At 38.0% G+C, this 27,793-nt stretch overlaps 1 protein-coding gene across 3 annotated transcripts in view; it reads right to left on the bottom strand.

Moving 5' to 3' along the window:
- Positions 1 to 27,793, bottom strand: part of WWP1 (WW domain containing E3 ubiquitin protein ligase 1) — a 47,994-nt gene that overhangs the window by 8,930 nt on the left and 11,271 nt on the right. Inside the window, exons 2-17 of one of the 3 annotated variants that reach the window (XM_033155506.1) lie at positions 26,002 to 26,092; positions 20,764 to 20,905; positions 17,903 to 18,027; positions 16,297 to 16,434; positions 16,144 to 16,210; positions 13,252 to 13,415; positions 9,298 to 9,637; positions 7,790 to 7,885; positions 6,178 to 6,352; positions 4,590 to 4,644; positions 4,167 to 4,251; positions 3,732 to 3,860; positions 3,324 to 3,396; positions 3,153 to 3,224; positions 2,032 to 2,120; positions 437 to 596 (exon numbers count right to left, since the gene is read on the bottom strand). In XM_033155506.1, the coding sequence (XP_033011397.1) occupies positions 437 to 596; positions 2,032 to 2,120; positions 3,153 to 3,224; positions 3,324 to 3,396; positions 3,732 to 3,860; positions 4,167 to 4,251; positions 4,590 to 4,644; positions 6,178 to 6,352; positions 7,790 to 7,885; positions 9,298 to 9,637; positions 13,252 to 13,415; positions 16,144 to 16,210; positions 16,297 to 16,434; positions 17,903 to 18,027; positions 20,764 to 20,905; positions 26,002 to 26,071 (1,980 nt within the window). In that variant the 5' untranslated portion in view covers positions 26,072 to 26,092. Of the gene's footprint in view, positions 1 to 436; positions 597 to 2,031; positions 2,121 to 3,152; positions 3,225 to 3,323; positions 3,397 to 3,731; positions 3,861 to 4,166; positions 4,252 to 4,589; positions 4,645 to 6,177; positions 6,353 to 7,789; positions 7,886 to 9,297; positions 9,638 to 13,251; positions 13,416 to 16,143; positions 16,211 to 16,296; positions 16,435 to 17,902; positions 18,028 to 20,763; positions 20,906 to 26,001; positions 26,093 to 27,793 lie in introns of those variants that run through there. The other 2 variants (XM_033155507.1, XM_033155508.1) reach the window with 2 other exon arrangements.

Raw genomic sequence — 27,793 nt, 5'->3', positions numbered from 1 at the left:
TTTGTTTAGAAAAGTCTATCCTGATACCTAGAATGTTCATGTGTGTTTTAATTAAGCTTTTAGTTTATTGCTGCTTTTAATTTTCTGAATGTTTTAAACTGTTGTTAATTATTTTTAGTGGTAGTATTTTTATTTTATTTTTGTAAACCACTTTGAGATTTTTTTTTACAATCAAGAGGTGTATACATTTTTTGAAATAAGCAAAACATATCTTAAAAAAAAAAATCCAACGCAACCTCTGAGTCCTAGAGTCTAGGACAATGATGGAAAATGTACCAATCTCTTCTTCACATGCTTGTTATAGCCATTCAGAGAAATACTTGATTGAACTGCTGGTGAATGAAATCCAAGTATGACAGACATTCATGTGTACTCAAATACGAAACACTCCAGAAAGAAAAACATACAGCTTGAAACAAAAAATGATCAAACTCACCATGGCAATAAACCGTCCAATGAAACAGAAATATGAAAGATGATCTGGATTTATTGTTGATGCTGGATTTATCTGTAGGCAGTAGTTGCTTTTTCCAGCATATTCAAATAGACAGTACATAGGGTTCAGCACTTCATGGGAAAGCAAGAAGAACCATTCTCTACAAAAAATTACAATAAATAAAATAAAAAATCTAACACTGGTGTCTCCAAGCATTCATAAAAATTGACATTAAATATATAAGATACAGCCTTATGTCAAAGGTAATGAAGAAAGCTTTGAAACAATTTACTGCAGGCAATCACCCAGCAGATCAGACAATATGGCTTTAAACTGAAAAAGTGGTTTCCCACTGTTGGGTGAAAGCCTGCAGAAAGAGCTTTCAAAGTACTTCTTATGTTTCTTTCCCATCCTGGCATTCAACTGTCTAGTACTACATGAATATTTGATTTGGCAGTATTATATAATACACACAAGCAGAAAGCCCTGAAGTCATGTGGCCCAACCTTTCAATATTTGCAACCTTAATCTGAACCCCCAAGTTACTAACATATGGAAAATGGCAAATCACCCAATAATAGTTTTTATACATTTTTCTAGGAAGTCTTTATAATCTGAAGTTATCATCCATTGGCTATTGCCCGAATTTCCCAATTCTGATTTTTTTTTCCGAGTTCAACTACTTCCTGTCTCATACATTCAATTAAAATCAATTTCCCCACTTCAAGAGTGTGCTGCATGCTCACAGCAGAGATTCCCCTTTGCACACAGAAAATGCACAGACCTCATTTGGACACAACAATAAAACATGGCTTATTGTTATGGGAACGGGCCCAAATGAGCCTTGGACTCTCACACTCTTCTTATCAGCACAGCTGGGAGAAGCATGGAAGTGACTGATGCTGCTTCAGACTAATGGCAGTCACAGTTAACTAAAACAATCCCACTTCAAGCCATAATTTATGAATCTTATTTACCAAAGTTAAGATTAATCACAATTTAGGGTATAGTGCACAGATACAATCAACTTGCAAGCTCCAACATCCATATGCTCTGAATAAACCTAGTATGCATGCAGTTTCCCTTCACTGCTGAGGACTGGGCTTCGAGAAAATATTTGCCACTGAGAAGATTTCAAAAAGGAGACTTGAACTCAGTATATTTCCTCTCAGCCACCTCATCCTAAACCTAGAAAGTCCCCTTGCAGCCAAAGATTATGAGAGGAGAGACTTGCTTGGCGAAAGCTCCAAGTTGTTTTGGTCACAGAAAAAGGAACACTGAACCATCTCAGTTTCCCCAATCCTTTGCTCCCAGCATGTTCATTACATTTTAAGTGTCAAGCCTCTCCACTTTCCTCTATGATTTTTCCCCGGACCACACTTAAAACCTTGATAAGCAAGTATATTCTTATAAGGAAACTGTTAAAGCAGTCTCTTAGCAGCACAGTCTCTAGTTTAGTTGTGTATCATGCAGGCAACTTCAATAACCCACCTCTTTTTAATCTCCAGATACTCCATAAAGTTATGGAGCAAGGTAGGTTTCTAGTCAATAAATACATACAAGAAATATTTCAAGAAAAATTCTTAATAATTTACCTAGCTAAGCCACCATAATCCAATCCTTCTTCTCCTCTGAATATAACGTACAATCGTCTTCTCAAGTCATAGGGTTTTAAAGCCATGATCTGCATACAAATTGGTGAATGCAAACGAAAGTAATGTTGAACAATACAAGGCAAAATAGTAAACAACTTTGTAGAATATATTACACATGTTTTTTGATACAATTTGGTGTGGTTTTATATAGAATTAAACAATTTTATCCATTAAAAAATTAAGGGGTGTTTAACTCTCCCAACATAACTTTTTCTGCTTCTTTTAATTTGCAGATACTTTGTTCCCTCACTACAGTTTTTCAGATGTCAGTTTCTTTTCCCTTACTACATGGTCCCAGCCAGTTATGGATCATGCAGTCCATGAAATGGTGAATTAGTCAATGATGGCTATACAGCATCATCTCTGAAGGAAAATGGGGCAGCACTGCATTTGTGAAGTGGGAGGAAACAGCTATATTACCAAGGTAACCAGGTAATGCTCCACGCACTTGGTTATGAAGATGGGTTTGTTTTTATCCCTTTCAAGTAAATGAGTACAGTGGTACCTCAGATTAAGAACTTAATACGTTCTGGAGGTCTGTTCTTAACCTGAAACTGTTCTTAACCTGAGGTACCACTTTAGCTAATGGGGCCTCCCGCTGCCGCCTCACAATTTCTGTTCTCATCCTGAAGCAAAGTTCTTAATCCGAGGTACTTTTTCTGGGTTAGCGGAGTCTGTAACCTGAAGCATCTGTAACCCAAGGTACCACTGTAATGCTCCACATTTTCTCAAAATATAGCACTGCCTAGACAATGTGGAAATTGTTCCTTCCTCCCACCTCCACATGACAGACGGGCAAATATTTTCCCTCAATTTATGTAGTCCTATACAGACTAATTACACAAATTATTTCCTACTAGACACTAGGTAACTGAAGATTTGTTAGGAAAGAATCTAGCTATTCAAATTATCAAAAGTTAAAGCTTTCTAACATTTTACAGCTTTAATTGGAGTTTTAAAACATGAAATTTCCTGTCATATAACCATGTTAAGATGAAACAAATTCACTATACAGTGTTTTACTTTAGTTACCAGGTTTGATAATGTAAACATTGTCTTACCTGTTGGAAGGAATCTTCGAACAATGTTTGTCTGGATACATTGATCTTCACATGGCTTGGAAGAGCATTTGACTACAAACAGACAGTAAATCATGAAATACAATATGCAAATTTTTTAAAAAAAATACAAAATGCAAATTAAAGTTTACATTATCATTTGATCAGCATTACCTGACACAAGTAGCGGAAATGAGCTAGCTTCCACCTAAAACTGCGTTCATAAGCAATTTGTGGTCCTTTATTTCTGTAAGGAAATATAGCTAAATTTACTAAGCAGAAAATTAAGATTTTACAACACTTTCAACTCCTCAGCAGTTTTGTAGATGTCCTTCAGATATAGTGAAAAGGTTGCAGCATGCATGCTTCATGTTTCAAGGTCAGTTTTAAAATATGCTTTAAAAGTCACACCTCATAATGTGTAACTCATGTACACCTTAAACAACCCATGTACATATTGAATCAATTAGCCACCACCAAAATTTATAAGATATCCACTGTCTACTACCTAAGCAGTAAAAATATTACTCCTATGTACTATGAATGCAAATATTTTAAAATCTCCATCAACATCTCACTTACACAGAGGATTTACCAGTACGGGGATCACTGAAGGTAGTTGTTCGTGTATTATGATCAACAAAGTATCTTACACCTTCTCTGGTGTATCTGATTTCCCAACCCTCAGGGAGGGGGTCTTCATTTTGTAAGCTGAAAATATAAACGTAATACAGTCATACATCATGTTACGGCCGCTGCAGGTTACGTCTTTTCTGGTTGCGCTCCGCGCCGAACCCGGAAGTAATAATGGGTTACTTCTGGGTTTCAGCGCTTCGCGCAAGTGCAAACACACCGAATTACATCATGCGCGTGCGCAGACACAGCGCTGTGTGATACGAACGCTGCGAGTTGCACATGCCTCCGTCACAGAGTGTCCACTGTATATTTCTTTAAAATCTCAATCATTTACACCTACTTTAGCTTTGTTTTATGAATAGAAAACACACATAAACATACCCTTGAGTCCGTGGATCTTCCCACTGTGTTGTCTTTGTGTTGTGATTTACAAAATACACTCTATCATTTGAATCAACTCTTCTTTCTGCAATAGAAATGACCCATTTAAAGCAAAGTTAACTATAAATAGGTGTCTATTTCATAATAATAATAATAATAATAATAATAATAATAATAATAATAATAATAATAATTTATTTATACCCTGCCCATCTGGCTGGGTTTCCCCAGCCACTCTGGGCAGCTTCCAACAGAACATTAAAATGCAATAATCTATTAAACATTAAAAGCCTCCTTAAACAGGGCTGCCTTCAGGTGTCTTCTAAAAGTCTGGTAGTTATTTTTCTCTTTGACATTTGGTGGGAGGGCGTTCCACAGGGCGGGTGCCACTACCAAGAAGGCAAAGCTATTTACGTTTCTTACCCCAGCCTGGTGGTAAAGGACCAAGTGGATCATTTTCCGCAGTCAGCATTGAAGCCTAGTGAAGACATAAGACAAAATAAATATACAATAATATATATATATTTAAAATATCTATAACACTATAAAAAGCACTATTTCTATATTTAACAAGCTTCTCTTCTTTATTTCTTTTATTTTTTGCCATCCTTTCTACCCTACCATTTCCAGCTTCAGATTTCCAGGTGGCTTTCTTTCTCCACAACAGACAGGCTGAACATGTGCTGTGTGACAGGTAGCACTATTCCACTTTGCAAGCTTTCTTCTCGGAGAAGGTGATATAGAAAGAAGGGGCCATCTCCTTGCCTACTGTAATTCATCTCTTTGTTATTCCAGATGGCCTGTTGATAACTTTGCTTCTAACTAGGTAGAACACTCCTCATGTTCGAGGCCAACACAAGTAGACTAAATCTGGACTGCATTTGAACAAGTAGGTGATCAGTTTGCCTTTCCATTTTTTTGTAAAGTGTTGTAGGTATCCACCATGGAACAATATATACATACTCAAATCTGTATGATCAATCACCCTCTGCTCTTATAAACCCACAAGGTGAACTGTACATGGGGGAAGAATGCATCTCAGACAGGTATACACCTAGTTTAAATAATTTGGAATCTCAATACAATCTAAGCAACAGAGTTGTCTCGTGAAATTCAGATTTAAATAAAAACAGTTCAGAATTGTCCATAAAGCACAGTGATTTCCACAGAGATTCTGCACTGTGAACTTCAATGAAAAGTTGGCACACTGGCTATGGTTCTGTTATTGGTTATTAATCTTCTTCAGATAGATTCATAACATAATCAACTTGCAAAAGGACTGGGACAAGACTAAGTTTAGTTGCACTTTGTTCACATTAAAATAAATGAAGCTGACTTTTCACAATTAATTTCAGTACAATCTATGTGAAACTAACTTATGCTACTTCTGAAGACACAAATGAAAAAACAACAACACAAGTTTCAAAACTGTAGCTTGAAAGCTAAGCCTTAACAAGGAGGCACTGTAAGTCTTCAGAAAACCCTGCACCTAGGAATTCCTCCTTTGAATTCAGACATAACAGCAAACCAGTGTTATCAAAAACGTCAGCTACAAAATCGGTTTCAATCTGTGGTTTCAGATCCAGGTTTGCCAAGCCCCGAACAAACTTTGGTCCATGGCCACTCAGTGAAAGACAACGGCTGCATGGTTTCTTATAAGAGTCATGAATGTGCACTGCTTCTTCGTCTTACCCTCCCCCTTGAACACCAGCTTTGGTGCAGAGTTCCCCAGCATTAAGCCAGAGTTGTTCATTACACCTAAACAAGGGGAATCTGGAATAACAATTATTAACAAATGGAGATAATAAGTCAGAACTTGATGGTTTATGAAGCTACGGACAAATGTCCAAACAAGCCAATCAAGAAACCATAGCTTTGTAATACATCTGAACACAGCCATGATATATAACATGGTCTCAGTATGTAGCTGCATATAACATGCATCAAACATTTAATGGAAGGCAAAGAGAAAAACAAGAACTCAAAATGTTTCATAACTTTTTAAATTTACCGAATAGAGGTATCGTTGGTTAAACTGTTGCATAGCTCCCTGCAGTTGATTTCGCTGGGACTGCCATTGTTCAAAGTTTCTGACAGATTCCATCGTAGGTCGTTGCCATGTTGTTGTTCTTGTATTATGATCCACATAATAAACTCTGCCACGATCATCCACCCGTCTTTCCCACCTAAGAAACATTGGAAGCTATTTTCTTTTTGCCTTATAAATCTAAGCCTTTCAAATGTTGTTCTTTCTAATTACAATATTATAAAATAATGTGTGGGATCAGAAAACAAACACACTTAAATATCTGCCTCAGAGTTTCTGCCAGTGTTAAGTGGCACAAAGTCATTTTTTGAAACAGTTTAAGTGACAGAATAGTGCATGCTAAATCTTAATTGTACTGTCTCCTGCAGTTGCAACACAACTGAATTTTGCTTCTTCTGGTATCAGTGCAAGTTCTGAAACATGCACGCAGGAAAAATATGCAATTTTCTTCTCTCAAGAAAGGAAGGAATTAGAATGCAAAATAAGCACAAACTAAATTGGCTTTACAAGCAAAGAAAAAACCACAAAAGAAGGTCTATGACAGAATTCTAAAGTGAGAAATCTGCTGCAAAGTCAGTTCTCAATCTTGTAATCAAAGCATTTGAAAACTAACCCAGACACCCCATTTGTAAGCTTAAAAACATGTAATTGAAATGCATATTCTTCCTATTTATACCAACCTCCTTAGCAAATTGTAGATTGTATGCTCCTTGGAGCATGGATTTATCCTCCCCTATTTTGTAAAGTACAAAACACACTGATAGAGCTATAATATCAATAGTTACATGGGTTCTAAATGACAGCCATTTGAAGCTTTGGATACAGAGGATACTCATCCCTCCACTTAGGAGCAAGCTGCTGGTGAGACTCACTGAAAGTCATCCCCAAAAAACCTAACTAATTTGAATACAAAGATCTGGCAGCATGGCCTAATTCAGAGCAATATGAACTTTTCTATAAAAAAAAATGAACAGAACAAATAGATAAAAAGCAAGGTATGCCCTGCCATTTCAGCATTTTTCTCCAGCTTCTCGATATCACTACCAGCAGATGACAAAATTCAGTTACTTACATACCAAAGCTTTTAGAGGATAGTAGTATTACAGTACCAACATGCAAAGAAAATTACAGAAAAATTCATATACTATAGTTTGGATCCTAAAGTATAATAATTTTGGGTGACTTCCCCACCCCTGTATCAGTAGGTCCTACACCACATCCAATTGTTTAGGAGGGTCCCTCACCCTTCAGAGGGCATGGATGACCGAGGGAGAAAGAACAAGAAAGGGAAACTTGTCTTCTGTCAATGTCATTGAGTTAATGTACCTTAGGAGCCACATTTATGGGTGGGTCTTTAAAATATAAAGATACACGCATGAGCAAATTTTTTGCATCTCTGCTTCTAAGGAAAATTATTAAATACAAGCATTAATTTTATTAAGGAACTGCACAGAAAATTCCATAACTAACACAATCCTCTAAAAATATTTCAATTTGTGTATTTAGTAAGTAAAACTATTGTAAAAGTCTGCAATGACACTCAGCAAGTCAACATACAGCTTATCTACTGTATTACCCTGGTGGCAAAGGCTGCGGTCTTTCCCAGGTTGTTGTTCTTGTGTTGTGATCAACATAATAGGTTCTACCATGAGGATCCTTTCTCTGTTCCCATCTATAAAAATACAAAAGAGGTAAAACACCATTAACAGAAAATAGTGTTGTCACTTTCTGAAAGATTCGCTTAATGAATATTTCCTTTCAGGAATGCTCCAATGCAGTTAAGGGGGCTCACTTTCTTCATTTTCAGGATGCAGCTTCTATTCAAACAATTTCCTCCAAATAGAGCATTTTTCCTCTGCATCAAGCCCTTTTGAAGTCAATTTGAAGGACTGGATCCAAACTACTTTGTTCAAGTGGCTTTCAAATGGGCTTGCTGTAACATGAATCATGAATAAGTTTCAGGAGGCCTCTTTGAAAGTTTGTTTTCCACTGCCAAACAGTCCACCTTCAAAGGAGGTTGCTGTAACCACTAGTCAGCTGAGCTTTGACAGCTGTCAATCACCTGGTGTCATTGTGACTTTAGGTGGCTAGCAGGTGGGTGGTTGTGCACAATTGTCAAAGTCAGCCCACAAGTGGCAGGGGATTTAAGGAAGCAGCCCACTGGTGAAAATCAGTTCCCAATCACTGCTCTACTCATCTGCAAGCACTGACCATCTTTTGGTCATGCTTTTTATATACAATAGGTTAGATCCAGACAAAACTGACTGAACTTAGGTCAAGTTAGACATGATTTAAGTCACATTGATTTTAATGGGAATTAAGATAATCTAACTTAATCTAAATCCAATTCAATAAGATACAGGAAAACGAAGACCACTATGTATCAGACTCAGATGCCAACTCTGTCCATATATTTGCTCTGGAACATTATTTCAAGACTGAATGTTATCTAGAACATTCATTCTCCTGTTCATCTTCCAACCCAATATGTGTCATCATTTGTCAGCAATGCTCTTCTGCATTCTACAAAGGAAAAGCATGCTAGACCCTTTGCAAAACAATAAATGGGCATAAATCTTATAAACCAGTTAAAAACTAGTGAGACAACTCTTTAACCATCCTGGTAATTAACCTTAAAGTGGCAATATTTGAACAAAGGATCTTAAACATAAAACCACTGACTTACAATACATCAAGAGGATCAATGCAGTCACTTGTGGATTGAACTGGGATGATGGATTTTAATAACTATATGTTTCAAGTGGCTTATGAATACCAGGATGTCTGTATTATCAACAATTGTTTTGTGAATTACTGCTCTTGGTTACATAACTAATATGCTATCTGTACTTTCTAAATTTCATTTTCCTCTGACTTCAGTGTTCATAATGTATATGATGAAATGGACAGCAATCCATTAAAGTTTATGCCGTAATAAATTGGTTAGTCTTTAAGGGTTCACCAGACTCTTTGTTACCTCAACATGTCCAATAGATGACTAAGGGAATTAATAACATTTTATCTAAACACAACTTTTCTGGTCTAAGCATTATTATATTATGAATGAAAACAAAACCCACATACCCTGGGGGCAAAGGTTCTATGCTGTTGCTACCAGGCTGTTGCCTTACAGTTTCCCCAGACACAGTTGAAGAGTCTCTTGGTTTCGCTGCTTCTGTAGTTACATTACTTCTTGTACTAGAAGATGCAGTATCTGTGGGAGCAACAGCATCAAGCCCAGCAGATACACTGGGAGCAGTTGTAGATGTGTTGCTTTCAGAGTTGCTAGTAACTTCTGCTGCTAAAGAAGGTTCTACAGTAGCTGGAGTACAGTCTACAGATGTAGAAGATGCCTCACCAGAATCCATAAGAGTTTCGGAGGCAGAATGATTATCAGTTTCCATCATAGTTGACTCACAATTAACTGGGATGCAGAAAAAGAGAAGATATTGTATTGACAACATAAAGTTACATCCTGAATTTTAAAAGATAATTAAAGGGAAATTGATGTCATAATAAAACAATAAAAATATTATAAAAATAAAAGGCTACATTTAGATGAGACCCATGAATGTATTTAGTCAGATTCTTCTTTCCTCCTCAGGCTCCACAAACAATGTTTTTACTTCACCCGAAACCAAGTAGTAGAAGTTTATAGTTTGTTCGTTTATGAATTGCTTCCTATTAACTACAGTTGTATCTTGGTTTTTGAACGCCTTGTGACTCGAATGTTTTGGCTCCCAAATGCCGCAAACCCAGAAGTCAGTGTTCTGGTTTGTGAACTTTTTTTGGAAGCTGAACGTCCGATGTGACTTCCGTGGCTTCTGATTGAGCTCAGGAAGCTCCTGCAGGCAATCGGAAGCCGCAGCTTGGTTTTTGAAAGTCAAATGGATTTCCGGAACAGATTCCGTTCAAGAACCAAAGTACGACTGTATCTCAAAGCACTTCCACAATACAATAAAAACATATATAAAATAATTATGTAAGCTAAAACTATTTCCCATCCAATATCCAATATCCCTAACTGGGATAAAAATTTCCACTTAATGGCTTATTAAAAGAGAAAATACTTTAACAGGTGACAAAAAACCCACTATAGACAGCACCTGTCTGATATATAATGGGAGGTTCCAAATGGACCTCCTGACAAGATAGTATCTGCAGGATGCCCTCTCCTGCAAAGCATAGTGGTCAGTGTGGTATAAGGGATGAGATGGGAGTATTCTTGTTCCATGCTGTATATGGCTTTATGCATCAGTTTCAACATGCACTTTGTGTGGTAGCAAATTGGCAGCTACTGCTATTCTTTACATACGAACATAAGAAGAGTCTACTGCATCCTGGTTTCAAGTAGCCAACCAGATACCCATGGGAAGCGTGCAAGCAGAATCTGAGCACAACCACATGCTTCCCACTTGCAGTTCCCAGCAACTGATAGTCATAGGAATATTGACTTCAATGGTAGAGGCAGAACATAACCACATGAATTTGTTTAATCCTCTTTTAAAGCTATCCAAACTGCTGGCCTTCACTACCTCTCATGAGAGCAAATTCTACAGTTTAACTATGTGGTGTGTGAATAAGTACTTTCCTTTGTCCTGATTCTTCCAGCATTCTGCTCCATTTATAGTTCCAAGTTCTAGTATTATGAGAAAGGGAGGGGCAAAGGAATTGCACCTAAGCATATACAAGATTGCAGTATCAGTAGTAGGTAACAGTAAATGTAAAGGGCCGCTGGATGGTTAAGTCCAGTCAAATTTGACTATGGGGTGTGGCACTCATCTCCATTTTCAGGTTGAGGGAGTCAGCGTTTGTCTGTGGACAGCTTTCTGGGTCATGTGGCCAGCATGACTAAACCGCTCTGGAGCATGGAAATGCCGTTTACCTTCCCGCAGCAGCGGTACCAATCTATCTACCCTCACTGCTACACTTTTGAACTGCTAGGTTGGCAGGAGCTGGGACAGAGCAACAGGAGTTCACCCCGTCACAAGGATTTGAACTGCTGACCTTATGATCTGCAAGATCAAGAGACTCAGTGGTTTAAACCACAGCACCACCTGTGTCCCGTGGTACTGAAGTAATAATAAGAAAAGTTTGGATTGGATTTGATATCCCGCTTTTCACTACCCAAAGGAGTCTCAAAGCAGCTAACATTCTCCTTTCCCTTCCTCCCCCACAACAAACACCCTGTGAGGTGAGTGGGGCTGAGAGACTTCAAAGAAGTGCGACTAGCCCAAGATCACCCAGCAGCTGCATGTAGAGGAGCGGAGACACGAACCCGGTTCACCAGATTACGAGTCTACCACTCTTAACCACTACACCACACTGGCTCTTATAATAATAATAATTATATAATTATATAACAACAACAACAACAACAACAACTTCTTTAAATGAAATCACTGGTAACTACTGATTTTTAATCCAGTTTATAGTACAATTAACACGGTCATACATTTTTAAAATTGAGATGGAAAGACCTTTTATTTTATTTTCAGCTTGTACTAGGGTTTCCATGTTTCAAAAAGTAAAATTCCTGGACACACACCCCTCAAAATTGTTGAGGTTTTTTGTTTTGTTTTTTAAGAAACCACTTGTTAGGTAAAGGTTTAAACAAGAAATTTATCATTGGCATTAATGTCCTTTTCACTGCCATCGCTTTGCCAAAGAAGATGTTTAATTATCCATTGCAAAAGATGACTATTTCTAATAATGAGTCATGTTTTCTTGGAGATCACAACCCACTTTCTCTTTAGCCACCCAAGCAACAGCTCAGGGGCCTGCCAGGGAAACGATGGGTGGCAATCCAGTTTCAGCCAGCCCCCTTCTGTGGGCTTTTTCTGAGTTCAACCCTTCAAAAGACTTCAAAGCAATATGACAATTCTACGCTGTTGAATGCTTTCTCTGAATTTAGAAAAGCAAAACTGTTTCTTTCTATTCATTAAAAAAAGATAACGTATGATGTTTCAAATATTATTGTTTTGATCTGAATGTTTGTATTACGCAAGCAGTTTAAGTTTGCCTTTCTTGGTTATTTAAGTTACAATTTAAATAAACAGGGTAGTATTCAGGAGTGTCTGTTGACTGACAGAAGGAAAGCTTTTAACTGTAAATCGTTTTCCTCCCTGTACATACTGTGCATCCTCTACATCTGTTTCATAAGTTTGAGGGACCCTCCAAAGCAGTTTAGGGTTTTTTGGGGGGGTGATGGAGGGGGGCAGTCAAAATTGCCTCCCTGCACATTCCACTGACCAATTTCCTTCTGTCAACTGATAGGCAACACTGGAGATCACAAACAGCCTTGTTTTATAATTTACTCTCTCTTAGAAACAGATTGCTTATGATTAATAATTTAAAGTAGGTAAAGAAATAAATCAAGCATCATTCTTTCACTTTCAGCACACATTCCACAACAGCTCTTCCTCCCCAAAAGCTGCTTCAAATGGCCAGGAGATTCTTCAGAACAGTATTTGAAGCAGCACGAAGGGGGGAAATGGAACACCACATACATGTAAGTCAGAGGTAGCAGTACAGATCCTTAGCTCCCCTAACCACCATAGTCCACTGATGTTATGATGTTAGGCGACCCAAATTAGAAAGGAAAGACTCAAGAGTGCACTCTAAACTGTGCTGATTGTTTAATTATTATTAATTTTTGCTGAAAACTGAAAATGAAGTTCCCTGCTGAAAGATGCTCGTAGTCAGTGCAAATCCATTGATCTGCACAGACTACAAACCCCACTTTCAGCACAGATTTACTCTGGCTGGGAGCTCATGAGTAGAACCAATCACAAGTGCAAGCATTTGATGCAAAATTTGAAAGGTACCGAATGCAAGTCCTGGCATGCCAAAGAACAGTTGGGAGCACACTATAAGACTAATTATTATTTTTAGTGAAGTTTTTACCTGCACAACATCTGACTTCATACATGAAAATGCAGCCATAGTCTAGACTAGCTAGCATACTACTTCCTATAATTAATACGGAGTTCCCTGAAAAAGATAATAATCAAGTAGTCAAATAGGCTGTATTCTTACCAACGTCATCAGACTGGCTTGTAAGTGGTTTTGGTGCTGGTGTATTTTTGGGTCTGCTTGCAATATGAGGAGGAGATGGTGTGCTGTCTCCACTGTCTCCATTAACTGCATGTATAGGGAATGAGTTCTGTACTACAGAGCTTGATGGTGTTTGGTTGTCTGTTCTGTTGGAAACAGCACAGGAATATTGTCAAAATAAGTATTTTTATATTTGTTATAAATATTTGTTCTAAACTTACAAAAATTATTAATGGACCTGAATAAAACTTGCATCAATTTAGTTAGGATGAGAACAGTATTCATTTTATAATTCTAGACAACATCACACATGCCTCTCGGGTGGTCTTCATTTGACCACCTCCCTTCAAGTTCCTCCACAAAACTCACCTTTTCCAGGAAGAATCTGAAAACTATCCCAGTCACAATTTCTTTTTGTAACTAAGCCAAAGCAAAGGTAATGGACATAATCACATATTATTCCATGTGTACCCTGTCTTCAACCCTTAAAAGGGTTGTTTCACTATCTCTATTTCAGATCGCAAGCTCTTTACATAACAGCCTCTCATATCTATTCTTTGCAAAACACCATGTTCATAGATACACATTATAAATAAAAGTATTGTGCAATATGATTCCAATCAATTCCGTTGCACTGATTGCAAGTGATATTTGGACAGTCATTAAATGGATTCCATCTCTTCTCCAACCACTCACAGTGACATTATAATTTAGTTAGTTTTCCTAATGTAGATCACAGACTGATAAAACTATCAAATGCTATTTGAAAATAAAGTTTCTAACCAACTGGGCATTCAAAGTGGCTTTGTCTGTAATTAACTTCAATTTAACAGCTAACATTATCAATAACAATGCTGGATTAGACTGAATGGAGAAAGCTCCAGTAGCTATCATTTTAGTGGCAAATTCAGTCTTGTATTTAACTACTCACCTGGTTGCCATTGGAGACTGGGGATTCCATACAAATGATTGCATGGAATTCCATCTTGGTGAGTGAATAGTTTGGCAGAGGAAAGACAAACCTCTTACTTCCTTGTCAGCACAGAAACCAATCTGTCTATTCCTCCTTACCAGCCCACTGCATTTCTGAGCCGGATGCACAGGGGGTAATGTTCCTTCCCACAGCTCCAGCACAGAAAAGGGACATAGTATTTCTAGCCAGCCAAAGTGTTTGTGTGCAAGCAGCTCACAGCACAGCAGAATCACCAACTGATCTGCAGCCAGAACAGGTGGCTGCAAGAATCTGATACTTGATTACTTTCCTGCTGGGTGTGCATAAACATACATCCCACAGTAAATCATGCAGAAAAAGCAGGAGCGGACTGGCTAGCAGAGAGAGAAATGTTTGCCTTCTGTGATATTACTTTTTTATTTTTTATATATACACACCACTTAATGCCAAGACGAGTAGTTTGAGACAACTAATGAAATGCAACAAAACTGACTGTAGCTTTTTCAATATTTACAGTTCAGAAACACTGCTTAGACTTTAGTTACAAAACCTGGACATCTCGGAGCTGATGGAATTTGAGATACTATGGCTAAGAAAGAACACCACAAAACTAAGTTAGTTATATGAATCCTGAAATATGGATTTCACAACCTATTCTTATCAGAGTACCAGAAATTGACAAGAAAGATTGGGATAGGAAATCTTCTTAAATTGGTAAAAAGGGGTATGGCAATATGTTCCCCAGACAATTAGCAAGAATCTTAATGAAAACTTTTATAAGTTTACCTTTCAATGGTACCCGAGGCCACTTTGTCTAATTGTATTTACAATGAATTAATTCATGTTGGAAATGCAAGACAACCAGTGCTGGGATGCAGCATGTCTTTTGGGCATGCCCCCCCCCCAAAAAAAAATTATGGACAGGGATAAGGGAAGTTGAAATAATAATGAGATATGCTTTACAGATGGACACTTTAATCATTGTGTTCTGATTTAATACCAGCCCAGCCAAGGGCAAATACACTTATACAGGAAGACACAGCTCCACAAATATAAGATAGGGGACATCTGGCTTACTAGCAGTACATGTGAAAAGGATCTAGGGGTCTTAGTAGAGTCAACAGTGTGATACTGCAGCAAAAAAAGCTTATGCTATTCTAGGCTGCATCAACAGAAGTCTAGTGTCCCGATTAAGGGAAGTAATACTACCACTCCATTCTGCCATGGTTAGACCACACCTAAAATACTGTGTTCAGCTCTGGGCACCACAATTTAAGAAGGATGTTGACAAACTGGAAAGTGTGCAGAGGAGGGCAACAAAATGATCAGGGGTCAGAAACCAAGGCTTGTAGGAAATGGTTGAGGGAGTTGGGTATGTTTAACCTAGATAAGGAGAGACTGAAAGAAGATATGATAGCCATATTTAAATATCTAAAGGGCTGTTGCGTAGAAGATGAAGCAAGCTTGTTTTCTCTTGCTCCTGAGGCTAGGACCCAAACCAATGGATTCAGGTTACAAGAAAAGAGATTCCGACTAAACATCAGGAAGAACCTTCTGACAGTAAGAGCTGTTCTACAGTGGAACCAACTCCAAATGTGCCCATGGGTCCAAAAAGGTTGGAGATCCCTTTTCTACAGAGCATATTATCGGATGCATTCAAAATAAACAAATGAATAAATAAATAAAATCTCTTTCTCATAGTAGAATGAGTCAAAGTAAATGTCCATCCCCGAAGTAAATGCATATTCTAAAGCAGACTTATTTTTCAATAATGCACTTCCTCTCTTATTCTTACTGCAAAACATCCCAGCTGAACTCTGAAATGCAACCTGATATTCTGAAATACAAATTCAGTTTTATGACATTTTAGAAAGGTGATTATACTGTTACCATAAATAGTTTTCTTTAAAGAAAACTCTGACCTGGAAGTGGTTCTTGCGGATGTTTCTCTGTTTTCATGTAAAGCATCACCATTTTGCTGGACTTCTACTAAACAATAAGAAACAAAATTAGATATTTTCTTTCTTATACCATGGGATATTAAGGTTAATCTTATTTTCCCCAGTTTAACTTACTGGTTACTAGTGAACTGTGGTTTGGGAGAGATTCTGGTTCAAGCACCAAACCATCAAGCACAATTATTAGTTCTCCTGTTTGCACCAAGCCACTCTTGTTTTCCAGTGAGAGTTTCAAATGTTCTTTGACTCTTTCTACTATAAGAAAAAAAAATCAATTAACCAGTCACTAGAAAAAAATAATTGCTATATATATTTTTAAATAGGCTTTCATTAATACTTAACTTTTCATTTTAATTCTTTGGAATGATTGATTCAAATATTAAGAATACACTGCTACAGCATGGTTTTCCACATTATATAGATGCTTAACAGAGAATGCTACTGTAGAGCATAAGGGAGAATCCATGGCAGGGTACTGTCATATCTAAGCCTTGCCAACCACAGCAGGAATTGGACAGTGGCAGGAGCAATTTATCTAAATAATTCTAAAGTTCTTTGGGGAGGGGGTTGGTTTTTTTTTAACCTTTTTCAATTTCTCTGTCATTAGTTCCTATAGGAGAAAAACTCATTTCATCAACTCCAAGGCTAACATAGTTTTCTTCCTGTTGTGGGGGTATGCTAGGGGTATAGGGGGGCATCCTTGGACCCTATAGATCAAATACTCCCCTCAATCCAACCCAGCATGCACTTATTTCTCCTTTGCTCAAGGTGCACCAGCCAAGGAGAAATGGCAGGAGTTCACTCCTGAGGTTTCCATAGGCATGAAGAGCGTACCAAGTCAGACTTTCCATTCTACATCACCTGGGACCTATTTCCAGGGACTATACAACTGTGCCTTGAACAGTTCATCCCAAACTATGCCACACAGATTCCTTAACAGTTGTGGATCTATTTGTGCCTACACATAAGCAATATGTAGATATAAGCACCCACCCTGGTAGGGGTGTGTGTGTACACACTTACAACAAACAAACATATACATCTGCCTAATCAGTTATAGGCTGGATTAAAAAATTCTACAAACAGAAGGCAACTTGGGTAATTGGGCTTTCCAACCCTTCCTCCAGTTCTGCAGTTCTGTGATCCCCCACAAAGTCTCTCCTTGGAGTTGCAGAACCTTTCTGTAAAGTATTGGATGCTTTATGTGGGGTTGTACTCAGTGCTTTTTTTCTTCAAAAATGTTTTGGGGCACTCTCATTTTCCTACTCATATTGAAATACTGTCCCTTAATGAGGCCAAACTTAGATTCACTAAATGTTTAGGGGTATGGGTCCCCCTGCATCCCCCTAGAAAAAAGCACTGGTTGTACTATAAATGGGAAATCTCTGAAAATGTGGTTGGAGACAGCTTGTTAGCATGGGGCTCCTGCTCATGCAAGACGCATTAGCCTAATAAAATGAACCTTCACAGATTTGCTCATAGACATTCCAATTTGCTTTATGGGTTATGTTTTATCAATCATAACATTCCTACAGTCACCAGCAAGGGTGAGGTGGGAGAAATTATGCAAGATCAAGTAAGCCTTAAGCCTTTATATATAGCTACAATATATGTAACAATTGGAACATCATCTGCAGTTAAACATATATATTACAAAAACCAAGACACATTTTTGTATAAAGATTTGGTTAACTAATGAAATTTAAATAAATTGGAAACTTACATCTTCTATCATGCATTTCCAAAGCTTGTCTAAGATCTACAGTGGCTTTTCCTAACAAAGCATCAGCTTTTAAAGTATGATGGCTCCAAACTTTAAATTCCAAAGTGGTCTGCGGAGTCACATTCCTATAAACAACAAACAAGTTTTGTTTCCTTTTTCATCATGGCACATTGCAATCTATCAGTTTCATCATATTCAATATACAAAACAACACCTAGGCCTAAATAGAGTTTGGACATAAATCTGCATTATGAAGTTAAACAGCTGTGTTTAATAACAGTCAAATTTGTCAATGTTGAATCTCTTCCCCCCGCTCCCCACTGTTGCCCACTGAAAAATGCAAGTACACTGCTCTGAAGACCCCTCCCCAGCCTAGGCACCCAAGTCTAATTAAGTTCCAGATACATGCAAGAGTCGGGATATTACACAGTACAGCAGCTACACTTTTTTTTTTTTTTGCACAGCTTGCATCAGGTTGGAATCCCATAGTAGAAAACACAGGTGGCAAAGACATGTAACATCCCAGCTTCTAGTTATGCTTAGTTTGCACCTAGAGGAAATCATGTGAATAAAATTGCCAGTGTGAAGAGAATATTTAGAAGGTTGTGAAACAGTCAAACCACTTATTTCCCAGACCAGAATCCTGAAAGCAAGCCTACTTTTTTACAAGCAAATGGATAGAAGCCTACTGAGTCCTGTATTTACAGAAAGGAAAGGACAGAAAAAACCTGAATGAGCCTGCATTTATTGTGCCTGCGTAACCCAGCCAGATAGGCAGGGTATACCGTAAATAGTAACACTGTAGTAGTAGTATAAATAATAAATTTGTTGTTGTTGTTTAAATAATAAAGTTGTTGTTGTTAGGTGTGTAAAAATAATTTACATGAAAGTAATTACAAAAAAACATTTGAAACTCAAATAAAAAGGAATACAATAAAACAAAACAAAAGAAATTAGAAACATAATGGGAAGGAAGATAAAGTGGTTCTTTAACAAGCTGTAGATTTTTATACTTGGGCATTGGTGTCATAAATCATCAATTTTATACTGATTTGGGCTACATTGTCTCACCTAATATTTCCTGGAACCACACATTTTGTTACCTATAGATTATTCTTGGATCTCTATGTAGCCACTGTGAACTGGAGGAATATACCCAATGTTCTCTGACCACATCATAACTAGTTATTCCATACTGGGTGGGCAGGGGTGTCAAAAAATGGAAGCCCTGCTTATCTGTAAGTTGTTTCCCCAGTTAATGTTTCAGTTCTGATACGAACATCTAACATACTTATCAGAGTGGAGGATCTCCCTGGTCCTGAATGGGATAGGTGTGCCCCTGAAGGACCAGGTGTGCAGCCTGGGAGTCATTTTGGACTCACAGCTATCCATGGAGGCACAGGTTAATTCAGTGTCCAGGGCAGCTGTCTACCAGCTCCATCTGGTACGCAGGCTGAGACCCTACCTGCCCGCAGACTGTCTCGCCAGAGTGGTGCATGCTCTAGTTATCTCCTGCTTGGACTACTGCAATGTGCTCTACGTGGGGCTACCTTTGAAGGTGACCCGGAAACTGCAATTAATCCAGAATGCGGCAGCTAGACTGGTGACTGGGAGTGGCTGCCGGGACCACATAACACTGGTCCTGAGAGATCTACATTGGCTCCCAGTACGTTTCTGAGCACAATTCAAAGTGTTGGTGCTGACCTTTAAAGCCCTAAACGGCCTCGGTCCTGTATACCTGAAGGAGCGTCTCCACCCCCATCGTTCAGCCCGGACACTGAGATCTAGTGCCGAGGGCCTTCTGGCGGTTCCCTCACTGCAAGAAGCAAAGCTACAGGGAACCAGGCAGATGGCCTTCTCAGTAGTGGCGCCCCCCCTGTGGATGGGCGGGGTACAAATTTATTATTATTATTATTATTATTATTATTATTATTATTATTATTATTATTATTTCATATTTTGTGTGTAAACAGATCTTTCGAGAAGAGCAAGAGACTTGGAGCAGTCCTAAACACTACACCTGCTGGTGCTGAATAATATAATATTTTATATTATTTAACAGTATTTCATATTATAGCACTTAAGTAAAGCACTTAGATTTTTAGGGACGCGGGTGGCTATGTGGTCTAAACCACAGAGCCTAGGGCTTGCCGGCAGTTCGAATCCCTGTGACGGGGTGAGCTCCCGTTGTTCAGTCCCTGCTCCTGCCAACCTAGCAGTTCGAAGGAACGTCAAAGTGTAAGTAGATAAATAGGTACCACTCTGGCGGGAAGGTAAATGGCATTTCCGTGCACTGCTCTGGTTCGCCAGAAGCGGCTTAGTCATGCTGGACACATGACCTGGGAGCTGTACGCCGGCTCCCTTGGCCAATAAAGCGAGATGAGCACTGCAACCCCAGAGTCGTCTGCGACTGGACCTAATGGTCAGGGGTCCCCTTTACCTTTACCCCTTTACAGATAACTTACATCTTACGTGGAGATTACGTTTCTGGCCACTGTATGCAAAAGCAAAATCGAGGAAAACCCATGATATGGCAGCTTATACTCGTGCATTCTCCTTGCAGCTTCACATCCCATCCTCTCTTCGACCTTTTTCAATCTTTTTCTAGCTGCTCCATGGAAAGGAAGAGAATGGGGGCACAGAGGAGTTGTTGCTCCCCACTGGCCCTTCTTTTGGCCTGTCCCACCCACTTTCTATTTAATTGATTATTTCCTGGCCAAGTGTGCCAAGCGAAATAAGTGTAAGATGCAAGCTACCTCCATATAAATCTTGTAAAATAATAAATGAATCTCAGCAAATCATTATCCCACAGCAAGGAAGTTGTTCACAATAATAAAAGTTAGGAAAAAAGATCTACTTACACAGTCAACTGTTCATCCCATTTTGGATTTGAGGAACTATTAGATTTAGACGTTTTCTTAACTTCACTATCTGCTACTAGTTCTGTATAGATGGCAGTTCCACCAAACCAGTTCTTTTTTCTTTTCAGTTTGGCACTAGAAACTAACAAAAATATTGTTTATAACCACTGGAAAACATTTCATATTGTAAAATGACAAACATATCTATTCAATAATAAATTGAAAAAACAATGTTTGCTTTCTCAGCTTCTGCAGAAAAATGTAGCAGTTCAACTCAATGTGTACTCAATGAGAAGTGAAGAGGCATAGCCATACAGCTCAACCCCCAATAGGTTACTGCAACAGTTCAAATACCACCTCTAAAAAAATACGAAAGAATAACACTAAAAGTATCTGCATCACACTACTCTTCCATTCTTCTCAAACAAATCAAACATCCTATGGTCTCAGAAAAGGCAGAAAGAATAGCAGAATTTTTTTTGGCACCAGGGAAAAAATCCAGATAGGGATGGTACTAAGTGTGCCTTCCTGGGGACAGCATTCCATAAACAGGAAAGGAAGGCCCACCATCATCTGCAACTCCCTTGGAGGGGAAACACAGAGAGAAGGGCCTCAGATGAAGTACCTAATGTTAAAGTACCCTATTTCTGCAGTTTAAAAAAAATCAAACATATTTCATCTTTCATCTTAGGGCAAAAACACTGCCAGAGGCAAGAGGGGATGGTGTGGAATAGCAAAAAGTGCAGATATTTTCAGTGTTAGGCTATGGCTATAGGGGAATACTACTTCTGGCCTTCAAGAGTTTTGGTTTAATATTCAGCATAACCCATTTAAAATGTCAGTGTATATATATATACCTATGATATGCAGTTTTTTTTCTTTAAAAAATGTTTAGGGGTACTCTCATTTTGACTCAAGAAGATCACCATTTTATAGTTCAAATCGGGGGAAATAAATACAGTAAATGGACAAAAGTACAAAGATTCACAAAATGTTTAGGTATGCGTACCCCTGTGTACCCCCCGGGGGGGGGGAACACTGATGATATGTATACAAACAGGAAAGGGATGCTGTATTCTTCAGAGGCACTGTATAACTCGACATTTTAAAAATCATGGTTCAGTAAACTACCGTGTTTCTCCTAAAATAAGACACCGTCTTATATATTTTTTTCGCTCAACAAAACACAGTATGGCTTATTTTCAGGGGATGTCTTATTTTAACCGTGTCGCATCGGTAAGCTGCATAGCCACTCCTCTCCAGGCTGTTTTAATGGGAGGTACCACGTCACTATGGCTTATTTTCGGGGTATGGCTTATTTTTGGGGAACGGCTTATATTTCGCAAATGCATAGAAATCCTGCTATGGCTTATTTTATGGCTATGTCTTATTTTAGGAGAAACAGGGTATTATGAATCCAATACCCACATGGGCCATTTCAGTACTAACATAACAGGGATTAACATGTAGTATTTGATTCCCCCAAACCTATTTTTGAGCATGACACCACCAACTGGGCATCACTGTGTCAAAACTGATCATAAACTTAAATACACTTCTAGACTAAACAACAGATTATGCTGTTCAGTTTCAAAGTAAACTCCAGCTAAGATCTAATTAAGTTATACGTGAGATGCTCATGTTCTTAAGAAAATAAAGTTCGCCTCCCTCTTGTTTCTCAGTGGCCCTGTATTGCTTCTTTTCTGCCACCACTCTTTATCTGAAGAGTTTGTTACTAGGGAGTGACTGACAAACTATTATTTGTACTTGCCATGCAAACCAGGATTAAAACACAGACTGTGATCCTGGTTTGCAGAGCAAGCACAAGTTACGGTTTGCCAGTTTTGATATAAACAAACTTTGGTTTGCCAAAAAACAGGAAGTGACTAAGTATTTTGAGCACATAAGGGAAGGAAGGAATACACACATCCAAGGCTCCTTCTAGGCTTGTTCTCATAGTGCCAAACCATGTTGAATTATACACTACATACTGAGCTATTTTTGTTATATTAGGAAAATAGAAAAACTGAATAAAAACCTGAGTTTTGAAATCATATGCAATTTAAGAAAGTCTTTTTTTAAAAAAAGTTTTTTTTTATTCTTTCCCTAGATTAATTTCTGTGATCTAATTCAATATCTCCTATCCACTCAATACTTCACCCTTTGCCCAAGGTGAGCAGAATATGGAATAAGTGAATGAACAGATGAAAAACACATTAAACTAAAAGAAATACAAACTACCCTATATTTCATATAATTTATTATTCAGGTGACATAAAAGATAAATGGAAGAAATGGCAATGAATTGAAATAGGTAACAGAGTTCGGCAGTCTTCCACACCAGAAAATATGAAGACCATTGTTATTCACATAAAGCCTTAAGCAAACAATATTCACTCTAAAGTGTGCTTAAAGTGCTTTGCCTTCTTCAGTCTTGACTGAAACATTCAATCGTAGTGCAGAAACATAACAGCACTGATTATGAAGAACCTATATATATATATGGCTGCATTCTTAACATTAGTACTGTGTTGATTTAGCATAGATTCGGCATGCAGGTGCATGCTGATGCTGTATCTACAGTATATTTATGTTCACCCCTGTACTTCAGTAAAGTACCACACCCATGTATAAGACGCCCCCTATTTTGGGGGACTCAAATTTAAGAAAATGTGGGAGTCGTTGAGCTTTTTTGTGGAGTATTTCCCAGAGTTGTTGAGCTTTTGGGGGGAGGGTTACACAGGGTTGTTGAGCTTTGTTTAGGGGGGATTGCCAAAAATCCACACGCGTCCAAAACTCCGCCTCTTGTCTGTCCCATCGCCAGAACAAACTGCTGCTAATCGCCTGCTCAATTGTCGCAGCGTCAGCCAATCAACACCAGCTAATGACGCAGCAACCAATAACATGCCCAATAGTCGCTGACAGCCGCAGCAGCAACCAATCAAACATCCATCCATGTATAAGACGGCCTCCACTGTTTTGCATAATTTTAAAAGAAAACGAACTAGTCTTATACACAGAAAAGTATGGTATTACAAACTATTAGGAACACACCTCTCATTTTCCCTTTCTCACAAATGTATAATTTGACACTGCTACTTATATGTATTGTTCATTATCTATTAAATTATAGAAGGAACTATATATTTATTATTATTATGAATTGTATTTATATATTTTTTTAATTTTTGCATTGTATGGATATTATGGATTTACATTATCTTGTTTATTATGTTGCAAACTGTGCTGTAGCCTTTTGACGAAGGGTAGTATATACATTTCCTAAATAACAACAACAGTTTACTGGACAGCAGTAGTTCTAGTCTATTGGAGTTAAATACAGCAGGATTACACTACTGGTGAACCCTGAAAGCAACTATAAACTCAGCCACTGTTCTGTATCAAATTAGATTGCTTTTTTTAAAATGGAAGATTTCAAATGCAGGGTCATTCAGCAGAAATTGGCAGGGAGGAAGAAGGCAGAAGGATTGTTGGACATCTCTAAAACTAGATAAAAATGTAACTAGATTTCCTGCCCATCCATGCATACCTTGTTACATCATTTGTGAACTTCAATGACATGGAGTTAGTTACCAGTCAAAGGCTCAAAGGAGTGAAAGGTATTTGGCCCCAAGCCAACTGGGCCTTTCAGAAGTTGCTGTGTTCTTGGCTTCTCAGGAGACCAAAGAGATAAATGTAGGCTGACACTGCCAGGTAAAATGACATCTCAAACTGTTACTGTTTCAGAGTTTTAAAGTACTATTGAGGATTTGAGGCGCAGAAAGATAACTTAAAGCATTTGCGTCTATTGAGATAATAAATGTGAAGTTCTCTGATGATTCTAAAATGCTATACAAATATTTGCCATTTTTCAGCTAAATAAGCTCTCAAAGAAATATACAAAATTAATACAGAGTTCACTTATTACACTTACATTAATTAAGGATCTATCTTCCAGTAACCTCAAGTTTAAAGGCTGACCACTGAACCATCTAAACAAGCTATACCTTCCTGGTTTCTCAGGAAGATTGTAAGACTCATGAGAGATCTGCAGTTTCTTCAGCAGTAACAGGTATAGCTAATAGACAGCTATTAAACATTGTATTATTGCTGTAATTTTATGATTTCAATATAAACAGACAAACATTGCTGGATGAAAAATTGCTTCACTCCTATACACAAGAAGTTTGTGTTTATGGCAGTGGCAATCCACCCCACAATTTACAGACAAGCTCTCTATATAGTACTGCAAGAGGGAAATAATTGGGCTCCATTTTACGGAAAATTCAAAACTAGCATGCTCAGTGGAAAATAGCATTGTCCATAAGCCACAACATAAACTGATTGACAAAAAACAAAGATTGCTCCATCTGCCATTTCTGCAATGCACACTCATCAAGCTTTTTACGGAATCAATTCTGTCCTTTCTAAGGAAGATAATTTTTAATACTTCAGACCACACAGATAATTAATATAAAATGACTTTGCATGTTAGGTTTTCCAAATGTATAATAAATTTGTGATTTATAGTTCTATATGTTTGTTGTAATCAGTGGCTAAACAATCAAATGTATACTAACCCTATTCAATGTGTGCCACTTCTTACGTAGTCAAAATGACACCATCCACAAACAAGAGGGAGGCATCAGCAGACTTGGAAGAACCTGAAGGCTTGCAGAAGTGCAAAAAATAAAAGGAGTGGCCCACAAAAACAGAACTGAGCAAGCTCAGTGGACATGTAATGCTGGCTGATCGTTTGGGGGTTGGGATGAGACAGAAAGCCAGAAAGGATAGAGAAATGGAATGGCAAGAAATCTGAACAGGAGCATTCCGCTGTACTGTTAATTACTACTAATATCCAAGTGTAACAAGGAAGTCTGTTCTTAGAACCCAGAAGACCATTAATGGAAAATACCAACATCCTTGTTTAGGATTACAAGACTGAAAATCTGTATGTATACACAACAGAACACCTAAAGGGAGCTATACAATTTTTTGACCCACCTCTCCCAGTTGAGAGGAACAGAGACACAAAGAAAAACTATGGCAATACATTTCACTGTGCATACACAAATTATACCTTCCATTTAAAGAGACAGAGAAAACTAGAAGGACTGGATCAGCACTGACTGGTCACCTTGAAGCAATTTCTGCTCACCAAAGGTGAATAATTACAAGTCTGTGCTAACAAGAAGGCATTTAAAGGATCAAGTTTGTGATTTGCAAATTTTTACTTACTAGTTACTTGCATTTGTAGTCTTCCATGATAGTTATTACTGCTTCCAGATCTTGGAGAGGCTGCAGCCATGTCAGAGGCTACAACTTCAGCCTATTAAAAAATAAAGAAAGAAATCTTTGACTACATGCACCAGCCACCAGTTTCAATGGCATTGACCACTTTAATACATACTGGACTCTTTTTAAATAAACAACAACATTTTACTTTAAATTTAGTCAGTCTTTCAAACCTGTCCAAAAATTTACAAATTGTCAAAAAGTGTATCAACTCAACTGCCCACATATATCCATGTCACAAATTATTAATACAAATATATACCCTTGTTTTACAGTAAATCTCACCACATTTTCAAGAGTTCCTCTTATATCTCCCATGCCCTGCTTCTGAACTTTCCAGGAGCATCTGACAGTCTAATATTAAAAACAGACACAAGAGCCAAACGCTTGCACAACCCCACATTACATAAAACTTTCAGGAACAGATTTTCAGCAGGTAGAAGCAGTACTGAGGCCTGTAGTGCCCCTTAGGTTCTATACATAGTACTTTTGATTCCAGATACTATGTTCAATTCAGGTAATTTTGGTACGTTGAGGACTGCAGAAAACACACATAGCAGGATATGAGAAGAATAAGGAACTGTACCCCTCCAAAAATAGTACAAGGATGTGCTAAATGCCACAGCACAATGCTGTATAAACACAGCAGTGATATAACTGATATGATTAAACAAATGGCCAGTGCACATGCTAATCAGAAGAGATCCTCCAAAATATGGTCAAGTATAAATATCTACATCTACAGTGTAACATTCTGCACAAAGTCTTCCCCATTTCTGAATATATATTTTTTTGGTGCAGATCATTTATAAATATATCACCACAGACACAAACAAGATTTTGTGAAACTAGCTTTCCCAAACATCTAATTTTTGGTGATAACCATGAGAGCAAGTCTTTCTAATAACTGAGTATCAAGAATGGTGGGTTTTAGAGAGCCCTATAAAGTTCTACACTGTCTACCACCAAAGAAATTTTACAACAAAACCTGTGGGGCCAGGCCAGACAAGAAACTGCAGTTACCCCATTATCCCAACCATTTGCAATTGCAGTTGGTTTATCTAATTATAACCAACCACTTCAGAAATCACCCCACCCCTCCATCTATATGTCTTAGGGTATTGGTTTTTTTACTAGAATATCTGAGCAATTAACCACAGTTGCTTAACAGACCTATTTCAACTTCACCTTCCCAATATTTCCCAAAATTCACCTGGTGGCTTCCCAAGACTGTTCACTAGACTACTCTCTGCCCTTGACCTTCTCCAGTTGCTGGGCCATATTCTAAAAAAAGACTATGCTAAATCTATGCTTGACAATCTATCCCAATTAAAAATAGTGAGGATTTACCATCTTTCTATAACCACATTCATCTGTCCCTAAATAAAATTAAAAGCAGACAAATAGCAATGTTTGGGGCACTTATGTCTAGTTACTAGAATTATACAGAAAGGCTTTGGCAGTGAAGAGTGCGCAAGGAATGTTTTAAATAAATACAAAACTAAATGTAATTACAAAACACAGAAACTAAGGTAAATAGTATGGTAAGTTAATGATTTAAAGATTGCCTAAAATGTATGGGTACCTAAATAATAGAGCAACACAGTGAATCAAGGAAAGATAAACAGTTGGCACTCATAAACGCAAAAGGGGAAGATGTTCAGTTTGATCATGAAAAAGGTATCAAAAGTGATGAGATGATGATGATGATAATGATGATGATGATGATGATGTA

Source organism: Lacerta agilis, chromosome 7 (assembly GCF_009819535.1).
Source record: "Lacerta agilis isolate rLacAgi1 chromosome 7, rLacAgi1.pri, whole genome shotgun sequence".
In the NCBI taxonomy this organism is placed as follows: domain Eukaryota; kingdom Metazoa; phylum Chordata; class Lepidosauria; order Squamata; family Lacertidae; genus Lacerta; species Lacerta agilis.
Note: the sequence above shows the minus strand (reverse complement) of the source record. Positions and strands in the feature narration are given on the sequence as shown.